A 23,069-nucleotide genomic window follows, 5' to 3' on the forward strand; every position below is an offset into this window, starting at 1 on the left:
CGGTGTCTTTCTGTGCTGTGTGAATCGGCCTTAACATTACTGTATATAATCATCATGCTTTGGTCAAATGTCAACACCACAGCATCCACAAAACAAAGGTTTTTCCCTTTTCTGTTGTGCTTCCATTTTATTTGATTTAATTTGACTGTTGCATGAATTAGATGTTCTCTTTCAAATCTCTGTAAAACATTTACATGCACACATAAAAAACTAATCTATCCATTTTCTCAATCTTTTGTGTATCACTTCAATTGTCAGGAAGACTGACATATAGAAAACAACCAAATTAAACTTTACCATAATGTCCATAAATATTTATTAAAGTGTTGGTTTTGTTTTGACACAGGCTTATTGATTATAGTTCTGGCTTCCACTGGTTTTGGTGTCATTTTTTCTGGACTCATCTACCCATGCTGGTTTGCATGTAAGTAAAGTTTGTTTTCTTTGTTTGTTCTGGTGTATATACTGGGTTTTATGTTTTTCAATATAGAATTTATCATGCAAGCTAAAACTGAACACATAATGCCCATTGTTTTGTAGGTAAAAAAAGAAGACGACAGTAAGTTTTTTCATGCATTCAACTCAGTAGTCTGAATTATGACAGAGAGCTTGTTCATGAAGGTTAAAACTTTTGTTATTTAAAGTGATATGACTTTATTTAATGCAGACTACTTCTGCACTTCATGCCATCTTTTTCAGTAGTCTGTGATACAATGTTTTGTTGTATATTGTTTGTAATCTACTATGAACTATGAGTGTAAATGTTTAGCACCTTATCTGATATATTTATGAAAAGATGCCATAAAGATCAATATTTGATTCTTAGCAATAAAATGAGATCAATAACATCAGATGCCAATCAAGGAATTGGTATGGTGAGTATCTGTCCATTAACTGCATTTACAAACATTAAAATCACAAGGTAATCAATATTAACAATACCATAATGAGTAAGAATAGCTGAAACGGACATGACCTTAATTATTCATTGTTTTTTAGAATTGTTCTGGCCCTGCAGAGACATATTCTCTGATCACTTCGGTACCAGCCACATCTCAGCCCATCTCTGTAGGTGAGAGAACATCATTCTCAGTAAATGATCTCAGACAACGTGAAGCTTAGTAACAGATGTCACCTAGAAAGAAAAATAAACCTGCTAAGTTAAAAACACTGACCACAGCTTCTCAGAAACTGGTACCATTTCCTCTTTCAAGTCTTCAGCAAAGCAGCATTAATAGACACTTTTAAAAGGGATGTCAAGCTTTTAAAGTCTTTCAGTCTCTATTTAAAAAACACGTTCCCTTAGTTTGTGGGTACGTTTACACTTCCACGATGTACTAAAAACTGAAAAGTTTTTCCATTCCGTTTTTCCATACAGACGACGTTATCAAAACTGCCTTTTTTCAAAACAAGAAAAAGCTTTAAAAGTTTCAAAAATCATAAGGGGTTTACTGATATAATATGTCATATAAATAAAATGTGAAAAAATCTTGAGCTTGTATTAACCAAATACCTTATTTCAGGCGTTTAGCCAAAAACAGCTCAGGTTACGCATGTAACCATGGTTCCCTGAGAATAGGGAATGAGGCGCTGCGTCCCGTAGAGGGCGCTATGGGGAATGCCTCTGACATGACTGGTGTTTGAAGCATGTGTCTAAACACGACAATGAACTTGACGGAACTAAATAAATATTCTGAATGTTCCGACCCAATCTGACTTTTGACTGTAGACCTAACTACGTCCAACAACAAGGACAGCTTACCAAGGAGGCTCACAGAGAGCCTAGCTACTTGATATTGGCATCCAGGCCGAGCTCTGAGGAGCAGAGGCCTTTACAGAGCGACTATCTATAACGAGAGGAAGCCTAAAAACGCTCCTTTTTAAAAGCAGCAGCCAAGGAGGCACCACTGCCTGCCAACCAACCAGCCCTTCTCAAACGGGGGAGTGGCGAAGAGGTCCTGCCATTCAGGAGGTTTTTTTTCAGCCCGTACGGAAAGCGTCTGTCGTTAGTACATGCGACCACAACAAGATAACAAAGTCCATAGTGCGTAACCCTTTTAGAAAGGGCACAAAGCACTCAGCGCTTGCCCTTCAGTATCATAACAATCTAAATGGCAGGATCAGAGCTTACTACACTCTTTCTGCCCCTAATTCCGAACTAGAAACAACACATTGAATCAGTAGCAATATTTAAGCCAATAAGAGAAGCCAAAAAAGGAAACGTTCCTGTTTGACTCCTCTGTGCTCCGCCCACAACCCCGGCGCTCGATCCCGTCTACCTGCAGTAGCGGCTGCGGGACCCGAACCACGGAGTGCACAGGCTCTCAACACTCATTCCTCAATAGAGAGTCAAGCCTGGGTGGATCCAATCACTGTGACTGCATCTCAAAAACACACATTTAACAGAGTCAAGCGTGCGTAGTTCAAGCATCATTTTTTTTATGAAGAAACATACGAGAACAGCTTTAACTTCCTCGAGAGCAGAAAGGAAAAAACTCATTACCTGTCTCTTGTAGTCTCTCGTGAATGTATCATACTAAGCGTATCCAGCTTCTTACTGTGCGTTCACTCCGCCGCCAGCGACGCCGTGGAAAGATTCGTGGACGCTCTGACGTAGATTGAATGCTTGGTCTTTTTTAATCCTTTATTTAAAGCGGCCGCAAAGCAAACAAGCATGTTGATCGTTATTTTTGCAGAAAATTGATCAATGGAAAGAACTTAACAATTATAGTGACATGTTTCCTAACGAAATAAACCAATTTAAAGCCATTTGTGTGGTGTGGCTTTTGTGTTCATGGTTAAGTGCTATTCTAATTTACATTTCCGCTGAAAAACAAGTGTTCTAGCGTGAAAATCTTGCCTATAAATAGTGTTGCGTGCCTTCTTATCAAATTCAAATGATCAACCTCTCCTCTATTTTGCATGGGAACTAATGTGGTCGGAACCAAAGTTTACAGGACTGCGTTCTCTGGAATCGCGGTCGCACCAGTGGCTGCCGCCTGCCAATGTCAAGTTCTTTGTCATGTTTAGACACATGCTTCAGACACCAGTCATGCTGGAGGCATTCTTCATAGCCCCCTCTAGGGGACGCAGCGTGAGTTCCCTTTCGAAGAGGGAACCCATTCAAAAATCCCATTTGATTTCAGGTGCTAACTTAATTCCAGGTTTTGGCTGACAAAAATACATAACACCTTCAGCACTGTGTTTTGTAAATGCATTCATTCAATCATGGTGCATCATGTTTGGTATCAAGACATGCATTGATTGTGTTTGGTGTCACTGACGTCAAATCGCGTTTTATCTTCAAACACCACCTATGAAGCTTTAGGAGAAGCCATTTCACATTTGTCCTCTTGTTTTGGATGGTTTTCTATTGACTCTGTTTGACCCTTTTCATCATGCTGTTCTTCCAAAGGCCTCAAACACCCAGAGTCCCATCTGGACAGCACACCAGAGCCCTCAGGTAATAAAATGTTTCTTCCATTAAAGTGGTCATATCATGAGGAATCAAACCTACTAATACTAATACTAAACCTATTATGAAAACACACTGGTTTTACAACTCAAAACATCCTCACTTTTGCAAAAACACAATTTTTGATGCTCACATATAAGCATTGAGAAACTTGGCCCACTCAATCAGGATAAGCTCATACAGAGGAAGTGGAACAAATAAGTAAATTCATCATAACAGTGTTGCACAGAATGAGTCAGAGAAGAGATGATTCTGCTGTGCAAAGTGTCAAAGCTTAAAATAAATTAAAGCTTAATGACTAAGAGTTTGTTCATGAAGGTCAGCATGTTCTTTAAAGTGATATGACGCTTCTGCATTGCATTTCAGGTGTTTTGGTCAATAAACAACAGAAAGTGGAAAATACAGAGGAAAATGAGGTATTTGTAAACAGTCACACCACAAACACACATAAACGAATGAGATGTCCATCATGAACTGAATGCCAAGATATTTATTGTCTTTTCTATCTTTCTGTTTTATTCTTTAAGAATGTTTACCACCTGTACTGCACTATCCCTGACAAACCAGTTCATTAAAACGCAGGAGATCAAGTCTACAGTTCACTGTAGGCGAATCACTGATGAGTCTCTGTTGTTTCATTATGTACAGTATATCTATTGTAAAGTATCTTTACTTGCAGAAAAACAAGTGTTTACTTTCATTATTCGGTATTTGGTGTGGAACGACGAACTTAAAGGGCACCTATTATGCCCCTTTTTACAAGATGTTATATTGGTCTTGGGTGTCCCCAGAATGTATTCGTGAAGTTTCAGCACAAAATACCCCACAATTAATTTATTATAACCATTTGAAAATGTCATTTTTGTGGCCTGTTTTAAAAAGAGCGGTTTTGGTGTGTACCACCTTAAATGTAAATGAGCTGCATATCCCCGCCCAGCCTTTGGATGAGGGCGTAACTTGCAAACAACAGTCGGTAGCAGAATGGCTGACAGTGAGAGACCCATGCTGCGTTCCAATTCGCATACTATCCGTCCTAAATAGTATTCAAAATTAGAATTAGGACGTCCCAAATCGTAGTATGTTGAAATGAGTGTTCCAAAGATACCCGGATGGTCTACTTTTTCCGGTCAGAATCCGAAGTGCAGATCGATGCGCACTCTAACGGCTGATATTGACCACAACCCATCGCGCGTTGGACGAGGATTCGATTAGAACTACAAATACGAGTGAAATGTGTTAAAAAACTACAGACATGGAGGACGCGCGAGTCCGGTGGTTATATAGAAAGGTTTAGATAAAAGGGTTTGAGTGGGTAATTATCAGTATCTAACATGACGAAAAATTATTTATTCAATGTTGTCTACATCATATTGCATCTGCAGCAGCATTGTGAACTTTTGTAAAGATACGTTTAGCCATTAACTTTTAAATGCATCATTACATTCAAATTGCAAACACATGAGGAGAGTCACCGCATTAATGACCCACTGCTGCAGACCATGGTGCCACAACATTTCTCTCCGAAACGGTAGGAAATTAAATTAGATTGAATGGAGGATTTTAACTGTGACAAGATGATTGACAGGGCAGTTTACGTTGGCTGGACGCACGCGACAGAGCTGTCCGTTAAAGATGACGAAGTAGTATGTCCCAAAGCTTGCCTACTCTTTTGCTACACACTCAAAAGTATGTACTTTTTCTTCCCAAAAAGAGTACATACTTTTAGGTCGTAGTATAAGTAGGCGAATTGGGACGCAGCCCTACTGTTTTGTATGGCATTCAGCCGTACATGTTTGAACCGGAATCAGACCCAGATGATGAAGAGACTCCGGCAGAAGAAACACAAATGAGAATGGACCAGGTCGTCTCGGAATGGTTATTTGATACATGTATGTACTTATAGAGTTGTAATCGCGTCCCCTTTGCAATTATGGATGTGCAACACACACACTGACACACAAACTGTGATAACGTTGGCGCAATTTTTTGAAACTATAAACACAAATACTGTGATGATAACGTTTGCTACGTACGAACGAAATTACACTTATGCGAGGGAGTGGAGGGACCTTTTGCGTCATGTTTACATTACTTGTCGTACAGGTGCTTATGTGGCAAATGTGAGAAGATGGCAACAGAACAAGAAAATATATGCTGCGGGGGGATAGAACAGGTATTCATTTATTTACATTTGTAATTGTTGCAAAAAATAATACGTGACATAAAACTGTCTGACGCTATTTGTTGTATGGAAGGTTACCAGGCGGATGAAACAGCCATTTTGATATCTTGTCTTTACAGAAAACATGCACAGTTTTTAATACAATATCTTTAAAATATATATTTATAAACGTGTGGTCACACAATATACAAACAAGGTTTAAATTATTACACAGACATCCTACTACGACGACGACAACAACTTGAGACGCATTTGTTGTTGAATTTGCTTACATCGACTGAAATGACTATTTGCTCAAAAATCATAAAATACACTTACTTCTACTGGAGGTGACGTTGGATCGCGAACAGTAGGCAACGATCCACACTTGAGGATTAACTTTGAAGCAAGACCTGCTTTGAATTGACCCTCGTTCACAAAACAGTCTGTCAGATGATTCGTGCAAACATAAATGTATTTTGCAAGTTTAAAGCTCCAGTAGGTAACTTTTGTAAACAAATTTTTGGTAAAACTGTCATTATTTCCTGACAGTAGAATATGAGACAGATAATCTGTGAAAAAATCAAGCTCCTCTGGCTCCTCCCTGTGGTCCTATTGCCATTTGCAGAAATACACTGCTCCCGGTCAGAAACAACCAATCAGAGCCAGGAGTGATGTCTTAGCAGTGTCAATCACGCTCGTGTACGCGCTGATCACCCCTCTCTTGCACAGCGCGAGCGCGTACCGTCGGTCGTTAAAAAGTGAACTAATCCTTTAACGTTATCTTACTATTTATAACTTATAGAAAGAGTGCAACCTGATAAATTTACATGTATTGCAAAATACATAATGATTTGAGGACCAAGTTTGTAGTCAAAGAATGGGCAGGCCTTAGTCAATGTAAAGCCGTTTGTTGATGTTTCGTCCCTATTAGTGAATGTTCCATAACTGTTTATGATCCGCCGTCATCGGTGGTCCTGCTTACTAGCCTGCGCGTTCACGGCAGGCTCTGCTGTGGGGGAGGAGCTGTGGAGGGAGGGCTGTAGCGCAGCAGAGAGCAAGGGGGTTGGACCTGTAAGTTGTGCTTGTTCAAATTTTCAGGCTAAGTCAACATTTTCTCAAAACTCCCTACTGCAGCTTTAAGTGGCGCCTTTACTTCCTAAATAAAATCCATCCACTGCGTGTTTTTAGTGGCTCTGATGTCGGAAGTAAGTGAAAACTACTATGAACATTATTACATCCCACAACAGAACAGTTATGTTTCTTAGGAGACATTTTCGACAAGGCAGCACAAATCGTTAGAACACCGGCTGTCATTGAAACAATGGAGGATGGTGAACAGATCACCGAGGGCGGGGTCTATGCCAAAACCATAGTGTCAATCAAACCACGTCGGTGGGGCTTTCTCAATTCTACGTCACACTGACTACGTTTACATGCAGCCAATTTTCGGGTTATGGTCGGGTTAAGGTCACTATTCGGGTTTCTGAAACATTAGGAATAGCCCGTTTACATGCGTGAGCAGAGAGAGTTACTCCTGTATACATGGAATTGCAATATCCCGATGTAAACGGCGATGCACGGTTAGGGCCTGGACGTACGGACAACCTTAAGACGCAATATGCGTAATTTCCGATTCTTCTTCCTGTATCCAAAGACAACAACAGCAGCAGCACGCGGATAATGAATAGTTCGGGGCAGATAGCGTTTGTTTGCTCTTTGGTGCTGGTACTGACCTCGCTCCAAAAGTATGCTGTGCTGCATCTCGCCATGTTTACTTCCGGTAAAACGTTACTGCACACTGGTTTTTGTATGCGCCGAGAAGTTCCTCTACTCAAAAGACCAAGATTCCTTGCGAATAGAACATGCGCAGAACACAGATTGTTATGGGGATATGCCGATACGCGTTTACATGACCAAAAATTCGGGTTAGAAAAGGGGTACCCCAGGTATCATATCCCAGTTTTTAAAATCCGGGATATGAGCATATTCGGGTTTTGGCCGGTGTTTACATTGCCGTGCGTGACCGGGTTATTGCTAATATCCCGGTTTTGAACGGGTTATTGGCTGCATGTAAACGTAGTCACTGAGCCGAATCTTAGAACAGCTCGTTCTGAGACAGTGCTTATGATTCATTGAGATTGTAAAAAAAACACTGGGTGGATTTTTATCATTCTAGGGTGGTTTTGCTCATACACTGCCAACACACATTTATGTTCAAACACCATGTAAAAGTGAATTTTGCATAATAGGTGCCCTTTAAAATATTAAATATATTCTAATATTAATATTAACCCTCCCTCTGAAATTATCCGTTTTTAATGGATGGCTCCTTTAAGGCTTGTCAATAAACTGTCACCGTTATGTTTAGCTAAAGTCATTCCATAGAAAAAAGTATTAACTGCAGCTTCGCTAACGAATATGCGAATGAAAACATTATCCATATAAAACCGCCATATACAGATAATGTACTGCGCCTTCGTTTACAAAATGCAGGAAAATGCTCTAAACAAACATATAATTCTCCGACGTGATCCAGGACGATAAAAATAAACCATCCACTTGTTCCTGTGGAAGATGTCCTTTTAAAGTCTTTAATGAGACGCAGAACGCATGTAAGCAAACGTTCTTTTAATATTCATTTGTCCTGTTGTCAGCAGACTTAAATTAAACAGGTATCTGTATTCTGTATATTGTATCCAGTGTAGACAGCGTCAGTTATTATAAATGCCGTCTATTTGCTTTTGGCACGACTCAGCGCTTGTGTCTGGTGAAGACAGGTGTCAGCCTATAAGCAAATGAGTGCCAGTGGGCGGGGCCTATGGCCCCCATCGTTGATGTCTTGCACTGATGCCACAAAATTCAAATGAACCATTTTTGGAGCTTGATTAAATAAATGTTTTGTTTATACTGAGGATGTGTTAAGCTAAGATACTTGCAGGATGTTTTCATGACACAAAGACCGTTTGTGTCAAAAGATTTTTATTTTATTACGCATGTCATCTTAACCCTTTTAACTATAAAATACTTTCATATTTATGGATTTTGGTAGATTTTAGTAGAAACAATGAATTGTCACATATTATCATGAATTGTGTATATATTTACGGTGAAAAACAGTAAAAGGACATTCCCTGAAGTCCCTGTGTGACATCACTTAGAATTATATTTTATTTAGATTTGTTTCTTATTATGTTTGGTTTGAATAATGTTCATTAAGAGGTTTTGTTACATTTTAAGTTTAGGTAATGTTTATTGCATTGTTTAAGTGTATTTGTGTGTATGACCCTGTGCACTGTTTAAACATGAGTATTGGCTGAATTGTATGTACAGGCCACTCTGATTCATCATGTGACTTTCTGTTTAACCATGTTCATTACAAAATAAAATCTGATTTTGGAATTCAAATTAATTGGTATACTAACATTATATCATTAATTAAATATACAGTTATACATTTTACAAAATGTAGGCACCAATATGCCATACTGTAAACACCACAAACACTCTCACAATATTATTTACACTGAATTTCAGGCAACCATGCTGCCGCCTTTTACCATACATTTAAGTCATCTGAAAAAGCTATGATATCAATGTAGTCAGATTTTATTGCTTTCATGGCTAGTGCTAAAATTCAAGTTGCTGGTCCCCTAAGAGAAATGAGAGATCTCTTATTATAACCCAAAGATTACAAATAGAGCATTCAGAGAATTTAAATAAATAATAGAAAACTGATGGAAAATATGTTTTTATTTACATAACATGGCTTTCCTTTGATGTAAAGGGATTAGGCAATTAAGTAATTTTCTAAGTACTTTTTTTAGGCAGGCAAAACTTATAAAGTTTGTGAAGAATCCACATCTCATCTTTTGATGACAATGTATGCTATTCTTACAAACAGCACTGTGAAACATTCCCATTTTGTTACGGCATGCATCTTACGACTTCAAATTAAATGCCGAATCAATCTGAAAAGCAGGCAAATAATAATTCTATAAATAACATTTCTGCTCAGTTTTGTCTGTGCTTAACAGTACAGATTAAGCCTAAAATTGAGGTGTATGAAAGAACCTTGAAGATCAGCTACATGGACTGCGGTTAGCTGTGACGGCCAGTCATATCCAGGTATGTTCACTGATCCATATGTAAGAATAAAACACTCAGCACATTCTAACACTGTCTTTGACGGTAATAAATATCATCTATCTTCAGTAATCCAGATATCACAAAGATGATTTTGCCTCTGTGGACTGAGACTTCATGTTTGGCGGAAGCAAGGCTCTCTGATTGGAGTGTATAGTAAGCCTAATGGGTCAACGCAGGGGTCAGAGGTCACCTGCTGACCAGGAATGACAAAACTGGGAATAAAATAGCCACCATTGGAAAACTCAAAGAATTCGCTGCTCCACATTCCATGGCGTTCTCCTGTTGAGAAAATATATAGTTAGGGTTAGCAAGTGCATAGAGAAAAACTCATTTGGTAGAGTCTTGTGCACTATGTAATATTGACAGCTAGCAGTTGAAATGGGACCTGCAGTTCAAATTTAAAATATTAGGTAGAGTTGTTTCCCCCGCCCGTCCTCCTCAGACTCCACACTCATACGGGTTGCTAGATTGTGCAATTGACAACAGAAAGTGGAAAAAGTCTTTCTGGGCTAAAGACGTCTCCATCTCTCAAATCCGGGGTGTCGAAATACTATTGTGTAAATTGGCAGTGGCAAGAGGTGTAAATTGAAGAGTGAATGGCCCACAACATCTTTTTGAGTCTACTTTCTTTCAGTCGTGATATGGATAAGCATTTTACATGCAGATTGAATGGGGTTCTACCAAGTGCCAACATAAACACATTTGAAACTTTACTATTTATACAACATTAACTTACTCACGGGTAATGCCATCAATATAAATCAGGTAAGTTTTCATGTCTGGGTCCCACCCAAAGATTTTCCTAGTCGAATGGTAGTCGATCATTTAAGCCATTAGTCGACTAGTTGCACTTTTATAATAATAACTAGTGTTTTCTGAGTTTTCTGACAATGCGCAAAAAGAGAACTCATACATCTGCCATGTTATCAGTGTCATGTGATCTTCAGCGTCAGTTGCATCACTTGACTGACATTCACAAATGCTCGCCCGTGGCCTCATGGGATAGTAAAGTGTCCATTGGAGGAAAGTGTCCACATACCATTTTTCACCTACTACATAGTATGGAATTAGGCATATTCGGACACAGGCTTGAATATGCACCTAATAATAGCACACTTATCTAGGTTAACGGCCAACGTTATGCTACTACTTATATATTTCAAATGATACGCCGTTTTGAGGTCGATGAATGATAGGCGAAAGTTTGCCTGCAGAGTTTGCATATCACTTTTTTGGGGTCATACATTACCCTCAAGAAATGATCCCACACTTTTCTGCCTGAGATAATTAGCACATGGACCAGCCATGTTAATGATCTGTCTATCACAGACTGTGTGACTTCACCACTTCCTATGAAGATTTGTTCTTCTGTGACTATTAAGGGGCAGCCCTACTAGGTCCACTTTTATTTATTATATATTTAAAATAAAATGATGGTGATGAAGTGCGTCTATGATATGGTTATTATATATAATACACACAAACAAAAACACTCTCTCTGTACCTCTGGATGAAATGGATGACATGACTTTGGCCGTCTGCGATCCTTTTGAAACTTCAGTCTGTCGCACTTCAGAGACTCGTTATGTGCTCAGAGGTTAAGGCTGACATTTATACAAATACTCATGTTAAACCACCACATTCTAAACAAGCAGATTATTTTAGTTTATGAAAGGATATAAATGATCTCAATGGGCTGCATGGTAACCGGAGGGGCAGACCCACAGTCACATTTATTCTCAACAACCACCATGAACAGGTTACTGCTGGGAATCTGCTGAATCACAAATGTCCTGAGTGGGAAAAGACAGAAAATAAGAAGTGAGTACACAGTCACTCTAAAAGTATTTCTTATTTACCTGATGACAAAACAGGTCTGCCCTATATATATATTTTTTAAGTTTAGAAACCACATATAAATGTACAATACATTTCTGCACATTAAAAAGAACACTTAAAAAAAAAACTAAAACATGACTACACTGTTAAAATCACCATGAAATCAAGTTCCCTTCCTACATTTTTTTGCTGTTCGAGAAGCATTTTCCCTTGGATATACATCACAATCAGGGGCGTCATGCAAGCCAAAATTCTGGGGGGGGCACAATCTGAGGCAATTGTTTTCTGACGGTTAGACTAGGCTAGCTATCGATAACGTTACACTCACACAACTTAAGTTAATGCTCTGAATTCGCAGCTAATATCAAATCCATAACTTTTTGATCAAGTTAAAATTTCCAGGTCAACCACAAATAATCCCACTACCTTTTAATATCATCCGATAACTAATTCAATGCCGATTTGTTGCTTTGCCCACTTACCACTTCAAGACCATCTGTAAAACATTGCCAGCTCAACGTGCGAGACGAGTGAGTTGTTTGAACATACACAGCAAAGATTCTAGAGCGCTGATTTGATATACACAGACACCATATTAGGAAAAGGGGCGGGCGGATGCTGACCGATTTATTACACATCCAGAAGAATCAGGCATGTGATTGGCTAAGGACAAAAAAGCAGGAAAATATACCGATTTTGTTGTTTTATTAACATTAAATAGATAGTTCTCCCAAAAATTTTAATTGTCATCATTTATTCTCTCAAGTTGTTTTAAACCTGAATAAGTTTCTTTCTTCTGTTGAAGTTATTTGGAAGAATGTGGGTAACCAAACAGTTGATTTACCCCAGTGATTTCCATAGTATATTTTTCGCTATGGAAGTCAATGGGGACCAGCAACTGTCTGGTTACCCACATTCTTCAAAATATCTTCTTTTGTGTTCAGCACAATAAATAAATTAATATAGGTTTGGAAAAACATTACTGTGAATAAATAATGACAGAATTTTTATTTTTGGGTTAACTATCCCTTTAAGGACAAGCGGCTGCATGTTTATTATTAGGGCTACTGTGTCTTTAAGACCTGTACGCGACGCGTCTAATACACGCATTTGACAAGCAGATTTCTCTCAATTTTCTCGGTTTTCTTTCAGTTTAGACATAACCAACTTTCCTTATGTATTTGTGTGTAACCTTGTGTGTATTTGAGAGTATTAGCGAAATAAGACTCGAAAGATAACTTAGTCCAGTAACCAGGCGCTGTTAGACAGGCTTTTTTAGTGCATGTTTTTTTGGTGTTCGCACGCAGTAAAGTATAGAACAGCGCATCTGCAGTGAATGACATGTTTAACCGGCAAGGCTTTAAAGCACATGCAAATAATTAACTTTTGTGAACTCACTGAACTGATGTGTCCCGTTCCTCTGCGTTAACATTTGATATGAGTATTTGTCGCGTTGTACACTAATGCTGTTGAGACGGAGGCGCCAGAACTGCAACTGATAGAATGCATACATATTTCTACAAAAGCAGTCAGCAGCTTGCTTGGAGCAAGGATCATAGCGCAAATTTGAACTATATCGATATATGCGATATGGTCTAATTCCATATCACATTTAAAAATATATAGATATATTTTTATATCGATATATCGCCCAGCCCTATGGTGGCCCAACAGCGATGTTCTTGTCAACTGACAACGATGCCACTGTAGCGCGAGAGCGACTTCGGTACGAAATTGAGCAGGTGAACAAGCTGAACGCAAATGATACTTGGAAAGGATGGAAAAAATCTGTACGCAAGTCAGCCTGTTATGTCCTCATTTCCTCTCCTTTTCAATCCGGCAGAGACGCCCCCCTTTATTTTTTTTATAGATCTGCATGATTCACGTAGGTCACATTTCCAGGTCGGAAAATCTAATTCGGATTAATCCGGAGAAATCACATCACGGAGAATACATTTGAGTCGTTATAGGCTCTGGTAATTATGGAGCATAATAGGAATAAAGTTGTGACAAAAAAATTATCATCATATGGCACGTGCCCCCTCACTTTGAATGTGCATGACGCCACTGATCACAATAGGGAAGAAAAGACTATTGCAACTTCTGTTTCATGCCAACTTTAACAAAATTATTAAATTAAATATCTCTAAATATACAGTATAACTCTAAATATACGATATTTATTGAATCTGTATATTTTTAATCTAAATAATATCTTATCTATAAAATACATATTTTGTGATATTCTATATAAATAAGCATGTGATAATTTCAGCTTATCTTCGATAACTATCATTATTGTCTGCATGACATTTAGCAACACAGCACTATAAGTTGAAAATAAAGATGTGAAAAGGTGAAGCGCAGCTCTGTTTAATGTTGTCAGATCATGCTATGTTTAAACTCTCAGATGTAGGTGGGCTGCACTCTTCCAGGGGAAAATAACCACATACAGACTAAAACAGTTCCCTTTCAGGGCGGTGTCTGAGGAGCCCACCACTACGTCAGCTCTGGTCACGCCTACGCTGGCCAAGCTGCATCGGCCCAGAACACCATGGCTGTTTGGGGATCTCTGCAGCGCTACAAATTTAGCCCTATGCATATATCATCATATGAAGTTATTATAAAGTGCTAGCCGGTGTGGTTTTATGGCACTTCAGCTGTGGCTTGGCTGACAACCCTTAACCCAAAAAGTGAGTGGTGTTAGTTAAATATAAATGTGTCCATTTTCACAAAGCAAATGCTAGAATAGTAGCCTTTTTAAATCCATATCCCTTTTAAAGACAACACAATGTGTCATCAGAACATTCAAATGCAACTTTCCACTCATTTAGGCTGTTCATTATAAATAAGCATGCACACTCATAGACATACACAGATGTTCTCACCGAATACAACCATTACAGTCAATGTTCCCTGTGGTCTCTTTGATGGTGCGCTCAGAGACAAAGGCTGGGTATTCTGTGTCACATGGCACCATCATTGTCCTCTGAGCTCTCTGGGCTGCACAGATGAAAAAATACTCATCACACTCAGTTCAACTCAACCATCTACTTTAATGCACATCTTAGTGTATATTATCATGCTCTTAATATACACTCAATTTTGTGTATGCGTATATATACATATACATACATACATATATATGTGTGTGTGTGTGTGTTCAGTCATTAAACTCTAGAGATCCTTTACATGCAATCTGCAAGCAAACACATCATTACCACATGGCACAAGCTGATTGGCTTCTGATGATCCTGCAGCCAATGAGATTGTTTGCTCAACATTTAAATAGTGCAGTTCGTTTTTTTTTTTTTTTTTTTGCTGTAAGCTAGTCCTGCAGCGCACTATCACAGTTCCTCTGAAACCTCTACCTCCCCCAGCTCCACCTGTCTACATTTGCTACAGGATTTATGTATCCATTTATGCAACTGGAGCATATCTTACTCGCACACAGCAGTGTTTCTGTGCCCTATTACCAGTAGAGAGTCCATATCAGCAGCAGCAGTGTAGCAGATCTAGTTCGCCAAGAACCAATACATTAACATAACCATACTCAATAACATGCTAAAACTCTTTTGAGAGTTGTCATGATTGAAATAAGATTTTTTCCAAACAAACGAACAAACAAACAAATGAATATTTCTGGGGGAAAAAATCTTATTATTAAAATACAGTAACTATGGACAAAATGATCTCTTAAAATGAAAATGAGTTAGATTTAGCTATCATTAAATACTTTCCATAATTTACAACTGAAAAAATATATCGTTATTAATATATATTATTTTATTTTTGGTTTGCATTATGGTCACGATAGCCAACATGACAGTTTATATAAACTACATTTTCTGCTATGTGTGATTAATATGTCATTGACCTTATTGAGATTTATAGTCTTTTTAGTCCTCTATTAGATTAAAATGTAATATCTATTATATATCATGAGGATGAAATAGAAAATAACAAGGGCATGCTCACAGGAGCATGTAAACCCATTAACATGTCATATATGGACTAATACCTTTGACTGTCGAGTCCCAGTTCCACCAGCTATACAGGTTAAACTCCAGCAGAAATCTGTGATAAAAACACATTCTCATTCAGAAACACAGACTGAAGAACCCAAGCTGACAATAATAATTATAAAGCAAAAGGATTTTATCTCACATGACAAGTTCTGTCAAGAGCCATTTCACAGTGGTGAAGGGCTGAAAGGAAGAGTGCAGCATGTCAATGGAGACAGGAAATAGAATCCAGAGGCACTGAAGTCAAACACTATAGCACAGATGATAGCGTACTCACATCCAGTAAAGTGCGTGCGCTGTCACTGCTGCCTGCGAACTCTTTACAGAGAGCCTGATAGTCATACAAATTAATCCTAGCAGGAACAAAAGCAGAAGCAGATTTACTACTAAACTCAACCCTGGGTTAATTTCTTATTTAATCCCACGTTAACACCACCCAGGGTTAAGGAATGTTTAAAAAGGACCTATTTTGCTTTTTTTATAGTTTCAACTTTTTTTAGTGTGTAATGCTGTTTGAGCATGAAAAAAGGTCTGAAAAGGGCACAGTTACTTAACTCCCTGAAACACCCTGATAGTTTTCTTCTAGGAACGTACACAATATTCCTCATTTAAATAACTCCTGCCAAAGGCATAAATGTATGCAATAATAATGGGAGCGAGGCCTGGTTAAGTTGAGTTATGGTAAGAGACGTGACATTTCTGAATCATGCTTGCAGTGTTTGACCAATCGCAGCACACTAGTCCAGCTGACCAATCAGAGCACACTGTGCTTTTCAGAAGGAGGGGTTTCATAGAGACAGGCAGACTTGGAAGAGAGGTGCTGCAACAATGCCAAACATTTTTATTATTTTTTTGAACATTCAAGCATGAAAACCTATTCTAGTAGAGCTAAAAAAAAATCAAGACTTTGATTTAATTCGACCTCGAGTTTGGCTCCACATTTCAGTGCTAAAAGTATACATTTTAAAGAATGAGGACAGACAACCAATCTTAAGCTAAACAATGCCTCATTAAATATTCATGAAGTAAAACATCAGGGAATTATTTAAACTTGCTTTTTGATCTAAATATAACTCAATTTAGAGAGATTCATGCTTAAAACAAGAAAAACATATTTGGCAATAGGGTAAGACAACAAATCAGGGCATATTCTCTAAAAACAACTGGACACATTTAGACTCAATTTATCTTGTTTTAAGGATGTTTAGATATTTTAACAACAAAAAGACTTGTGTTCTGGATTGATGAAGGGATCATAAATTTGAATATTTTAATTTATTTATTAAAACAGGTTGCATACTCGTTGCATGTTGTACTTGTCCAACCAGTCTAATTAACCTCATAAATATGCAAATAAGAATGTTTCACTGGGTTTACAGATGTACAGTGAAAAAAAAAACTTGAAACCTGTCTATGCAGGTTAATTAATTTGAAAGATTAATTACTAACCCAAGGTTAAAATATATAGTGTATACTATCATCTATTTGTGTGTGTGTGTGTGTGTGTGTGTGTGTGTGTGTGTGCATGCGTGCGTGCGTCCGTGTGTGTGTGTGCTTTCATCTCTCACTTTTTAAATGAGCCCATAAGAAGCAGTTTGTTCATGACAGCTCCCTCCACTGCTCCAAAGAAGAGGTTTGTCTGTGTGAAACATATTATGGACAGTTATTCTCGATTTCATAACAATATTGATACTGAATAGTTTTATGTACAATTAGCTCTTGTGATAAAATTGTCCATGTGAAATACCTGAGAAGTGTCTTCAGAGACCAGGATGAAGCCATTGTTGTCTATGAGATAGCATTTGATGTCCTAATATGAGCGAGAAAGGTAGAATATTCTGATAAACCTTCACTGAACTTTTCGTAGCATATTTTCAGTTACATTTTGAAAAGTATTTTCAGGCCAAATGCAACGAGACAGTAAAATAATATGCTTTTTATAGCTTTTTATACCAAAGCCATTAATAAAAGACATAGAATTTAAAATGAGAAATGCTTTAAGGCATTGTCATATATCATACGTGCAGACTGATCTAGTAAGTCTGTCATGTTCCAGAAATGCCTTTTGTATAATGAGTATGTAGAGAACACAGGCCATTTTATGAGTGCCATCATTGAAAATATGGCCAAAGGGAGAGAAAGTCACATTTACCTCATTATCACAGCTGATGGTACATTTGCCATCCAGAGCATTACACTGCGTGAAACAGATGCAAAGGCAAAGACATGAAACAAATGTATACATTAATGCTATTTATATACAGATACTTGCTTTAGAGTTACATTGCTTTATCTAGCATGGTCTCTTGTACATTATTTCTCATAAACAGAGCTGTTATGCAGCAGGTAATACACATTCAACACATCAGTAGAAGGTCTGGTCTGATAAATATATATATTTTTTTATTTTCATGAGCATAGTGCTTACCTGCCGACTGGCCGTCCAAAATTTCCTCTGAAAGAATTCCAGCTTCATTTGAATTCCCACAGCTTCGGGTGTCATAAAAAAACACATTTAATATAATGAAGTTTAGCAGTGCTCAGTGTAAGTCAGTTGCATTTTAGCCAACAATATAAAAAAACACATTTAATATAATGAAGTTTAGCAGTACTCAGTGTAAGTCAGTTGCATTTTAGCCAACAATACATTTAAAAAACAATATATTATAATATAATCATATTGCTTTGAAATATGAAAACATGTACCTGCCACTATAGGAGACTTTCTGTCATCGAGTAGTTGGATAGCAGTGCTTGCCAAAACCACACTCTTATTTTCACCCCCTTCAAAATAAATATCACTAATTAACACTTATAGTATTTACAGCAGCATCATCAATGATCATGAAATCTGGAAAAATCCACTAAAGAAATGGTTCTCAACTCCTGGTTTATGACCCAAACATGACTTGCAGGTCTTTTTTAAGGGGAAACCCAATGCTAAATACAAATAATAAAATGCAACTAACTATATAATCATATGTAATTATGAAAACAAAATAATCAGGCTTAAGAACTTTTTTCCATATCTATTATTGCTGACGTCAAAGGTTAAGTGTCCAATAAAAATTTACTATTAGATGCAAAGTCCTCTGTCACTTAGTAAAAACTAGTTAAACTAGATTGATGCCAACATAGACATGTCAAATGACCTTGCCAATATTCAAAATACAAACAAAACTACAGAAAATAAAGGAAAATATGACACAGACTGACTACAATACTGGTTCATTATTAAATTCTAATGTTGAATGTTTTGTTTGGACATTTATTTTATGTTTATACAATAAAAATGTGCTGGGATATCCGATATAAAATCTGGATCCTGAAGCTCTATCCATTGCTTAGACATGTCATAACCACTAGAGGGCAGCATTTATTTACATAAATATTTATATGCATAAATCTATTAAGAGAAACTCCTTCCTTTGCATATTCAGATCAAAAGCAGCATGGATTGAAACAAAAACTCAGTTGATGATAAAACAGAGTTCATTTATAGAGGTACAGGCAAATGAGAGAGAGTGTTTGATCAGAGAGAGTTGGAAGATCAGCGTTGTCTGTGTGATAAGGAGCCCGAGAGCTGTTGAGTGGGATGTAATGATCCTGATCTGTCACACACATATTGCGTGAACATAAAAGTAGGGCACATTAATTACAGGCGAAGGAAAGAGAGATAAGCAGACAGTCTGCGTGAGGAAAGCAGTACATTGCAGCTAGAATAACAAACCGCACTGATGCGCTATTACATCAACAGTATCCAGCTTTCATTAAACGGACTTACAAGTGTGCCATAAAACTGTTTTTTTGAAGATCCACCTGAAATATGTTAGAGTTAAAAGATGATCTTTGCAAAACTAATCAGCCGGATGATCTGCTAAATATGTGTGGTGAAGCAATGGGAGAGTATTTGTACCATATTTAATATATAAATCTAACAAAATATACTTAGTAAACATATTTAAATGGTAAAATCAATATATTTAACAATTACATAAATGTTAAATATATGTATACCGCATTGTTCCAAATATAAGATGAAACCCCCCTCCCCACCCCCCTTTTCAAGATGTGCTTTTTGGAAATATGCTTTTTGAAGACCTAATCTTGTATTTCATTAAGAAAATGCTTTTATTTTAAAGTAATTTTCATATAGCATATTTTTCTTATTTTAATTTTTGCTTTAAAAGTATGGTAAATACTGGTAAAACGTACCAACAAATTCAATTTAAAAATAAACACTTTATGGCATACCATAAAAATAACATGTAGTCCATCTGAAATTAATATCTTAAGTTAAAACCATGTAGCCAACCAAAATGTCATTAACAGTAGAAGTGAAATCTTATTGTAGTTTTGAAATCTGCCTGAGAGAGAAATAAACAGGCTAGATGGCATGACACAGTATAGTGCAATAAACAGTTTAAACTGGCCTAACTTGGCCTCTCAGATCATCATGTCATTCATCTGTCATTAGTCTAATCCTCACAGAGGTCCTCTGCCTCACAGGGTTCACTCTCACTATCATCAATCTTCTGCGCTGGCTCCACCACCGCCTCCCACAGAAGATCATCCTCGAACCCATCCAAAGAATTTGAGATACAGCATGTTTTGAAGGCGGTGATGCTCTCCGGGGGCACTGCAGCCCATGCCTGGAGGATCCCATCACAGAGCAGACTCACCGCAGGCTTCTGAATTTTTCCAGACGGTGTGTGATTGCCAGACAGCATCCACTCTGTTTATCTCTTGCACCTTTTATCTTTGAATGGCTTGTTTACCACTACATCCAACACCTGTAGTTAATTGGTGTTGGATGTAGTGGTACCCCCCCCCCTTATTTCTAGTGGCTCACACCACTTTAAGCCAGTTCACCACAAGCGCAGTGTTCATCCAGCGCTTCTGAGCATGAACGATAATACCAGCTGGTATTGCCTCCTTGGGTACCGTCTTACATTTTAAAATCACGTACAGGGGGAAGTTCGGTCCCGTCAGCGAGACCGGCTAACATGACAGTCACGTGGCTCTTCTCATGTGGCTCATGTCCGGAAGAATTCACAATGACTGATTACTCACCTTTCTTATGTACAGTGACAGATGTTGGCATGTCAAAAACACAGGTGTTTGATCGGCATTACCTATCTGATTCAGGGGATACGAGTGTTGTTTCCGTAGGCCGATTAGCCTGGGTTTCTCCATGCTTCCTTGCACGCAGCGCGTTTTTATTCACGCTGCTAGACAGTCTGGATTCCATTGACCAGATTTTCGCCTCAGTGAGGGGACCAATCACAGAACGGGGAGGGAGCAGCAAGACGATGACGACGTCTATGCGACACACCGAAGCAGTTTGTTTATATGTTATCCAACATGGCAGCAGACGCAAAGTTACCTTTCGATGCAGCCTTAGATATTGTTCTAAGTAGTTTAGTTAAATCTCTGACCCATCGTCTTCTTCCTCGTCTAATTTCTGTCGCTCTACATACGTCATCTGGTATTATTGAAACGATTGGCTATGAGCTACGTACAGGCGCATTTGATAGACATTCGAAGAACCCAATAAAGGGCTCTGGGCATTCGTACACCACGCCTCAAATGCGTGAAAATAAACATGTGGTTCCCAGACCCACGTCTCAATGAGACTCGGTCTGACGTTAGCCAGGCTATAGGTCGATCACATAGCGCTAAAAAGACAGAAGTTTCTCCGTGAAGTCGGAGGGCAAGCACTGGACAAGACTTGTTCTGCAGCATACTGCTAATCCATTACGCCGCATCATTCTTCTGCACCAGCCAAGGCTAGCTTTGAACTTGCTGGTGGGTATGTTCAGCTTTTTGCGGATATTTAGTGCATTCAGCTCTGGTTATGGGTATTTATTTTTTTGGCTATGTACTGACACACTTTCCTGTCAATGTCTTCGAAGCAGGTCGCTTTTAGGAACACGGCAAGCTTTTCTTTGACTGTTAGCATTTTTAAGACTCTTTTTGGGCTAGCCATCTCCTTACACTACACTCTGACACACCATATTTCTTGGCTGCTTGAGAGTTGTTAGATGACTCTGCTGTGTTTATCACCATGAGCCTAAAGTTTGCATCATAACCTCTCCTCAGTTACTGGTTCACTTGCCCGACTTTTGACCCGCTCTGTTCTGGACAGTCACTCGCCATCTTGCAGTCCCCTAGCATTGTAGGTCCTGGGGGGCACACTCATTTTACACGTATTTGGCCAAGTATTGCGGTTGCATTATAGTACACGTGATAGCCTAGACCCTGAATATAAGATGACCCCAGTTTTTCAGATGTATTTCCAAGAAAAAAACATTGTCTTATATTCAGAACAATACCTTATATATATATATATATATATATATATATATATATATATATATATATATACATACATACATACAACCACACATCATTTATTGATTATTTTTCTTGAAAACATGACTATGCAGTGGTTGAAATGTAATTATAGTGAAATTAATGCTAGCTAAATTCGAACAAATTTTAATACTCATCAACTGCTTTTTTCCTGCATGACGTCATCCTTAAAGTCGTATGTTGCATGACATGAAAACTTTATATGTGTATTAATGTACTTGAGCATCATACCTGAACTGAAGGGAATGGAGTACACAAATGTGCCGGGGACCTGCTCTGCGGCTCTTTTATACCACAGAGGAAAGTGATCTGCATTAAAGACACCCTCTCTGTCTTCAGCGGTGAGGAAATCTCTGCAAACACGTTCAATCATAGAGGACATTTTACTTCATTATTCGTCATTTACACTTATTGAGGCTTTTTAATTGGCTAGTGTAATGAGATTAGAAATAGTCATTAGGCGATCACTGATTGACTCACTGATTGGTCAGCTGTTCGGGAACCACAAACAGGTTGGTTCTGGAAAGACCAGTGCGGGTGCCGAGGAAAGCGATCTCAACCCCTTTATCAGAATTCCTGTTGATAAAAACAAACCAAAAACAGTTTAGACAAGACTGCCACTAACATGAACAAAGCTTTCCTACCCAGTCCAGTCAACCAACACCATTTACCAAAAACTACAGTATAAACTGCAAAAAAAGCCTTTTTAGATTTAAGAGACCAATAGAGGGTGGAACATGGTTGGTCGTATGTAATTACATACGTTAAAATTAAAAAAATGTTTAAATTAATTTAGTAAATAGAACGGGTAAAGAGTAAAAGTCCAAACTCACTCAGACTTATTGAGGGCCAGTCCAGTCCAGTATGCTTCTAAGGGAGCGGTTACCACAGCATCAAACAGAACCTGCTGAATCAGCTCTCTGTCACCTACAACACAAGAGAGGTCATTTACACACTCCATAACACTCGTCAGACTCCAACTTTAATGGGGAGAGTGTTTAAACAATTAATTTTGTATGCAAGGCGTAAGATTTAGAAGGACAAT

At 38.2% G+C, this 23,069-nt stretch overlaps 1 protein-coding gene and 1 long non-coding RNA gene across 5 annotated transcripts in view; one reads left to right on the forward strand and one right to left on the reverse strand.

Annotated features, from left to right (window-relative positions):
- The first annotated feature begins 826 nt into the window (after positions 1–826).
- Positions 827–3,463, forward strand: LOC143712130 (uncharacterized). The gene is made up of 3 exons (XR_013195007.1): positions 827–875; positions 1,000–1,072; positions 3,416–3,463. It is a non-coding gene; the product is annotated as an uncharacterized LOC143712130 (long non-coding RNA).
- A 5,908-nt stretch (positions 3,464–9,371) lies between these two features.
- cacna2d3 (calcium channel, voltage dependent, alpha2/delta subunit 3) overlaps positions 9,372–23,069 on the reverse strand; it is a 47,553-nt gene continuing 33,855 nt past the window's right edge. For 2 of the 4 annotated variants that reach the window (XM_077203911.1, XM_077203909.1), the window contains exons 23-37: positions 22,858–22,951; positions 22,505–22,600; positions 22,256–22,377; positions 18,356–18,433; positions 18,078–18,139; positions 17,802–17,846; positions 17,397–17,459; positions 17,218–17,288; positions 15,927–16,002; positions 15,792–15,832; positions 15,646–15,701; positions 14,513–14,627; positions 11,466–11,578; positions 11,290–11,372; positions 9,372–10,064 (exon numbers count right to left, since the gene is read on the reverse strand). In XM_077203911.1, coding sequence (XP_077060026.1) covers positions 9,972–10,064; positions 11,290–11,372; positions 11,466–11,578; positions 14,513–14,627; positions 15,646–15,701; positions 15,792–15,832; positions 15,927–16,002; positions 17,218–17,288; positions 17,397–17,459; positions 17,802–17,846; positions 18,078–18,139; positions 18,356–18,433; positions 22,256–22,377; positions 22,505–22,600; positions 22,858–22,951 — 1,208 coding nt within the window. In that variant the 3' untranslated portion in view covers positions 9,372–9,971. Of the gene's footprint in view, positions 10,065–11,289; positions 11,373–11,460; positions 11,579–14,512; positions 14,628–15,645; positions 15,702–15,791; positions 15,833–15,926; positions 16,003–17,217; positions 17,289–17,396; positions 17,460–17,801; positions 17,847–18,077; positions 18,140–18,355; positions 18,434–22,255; positions 22,378–22,504; positions 22,601–22,857; positions 22,952–23,069 lie in introns of those variants that run through there. The other 2 variants (XM_077203910.1, XR_013194923.1) reach the window with 2 other exon arrangements.

Source organism: Siphateles boraxobius, unplaced genomic scaffold (assembly GCF_051911475.1).
Source record: "Siphateles boraxobius isolate OS27281-9 unplaced genomic scaffold, OSU_SipBor_1 5, whole genome shotgun sequence".
NCBI lineage: Eukaryota > Metazoa > Chordata > Actinopteri > Cypriniformes > Leuciscidae > Siphateles > Siphateles boraxobius.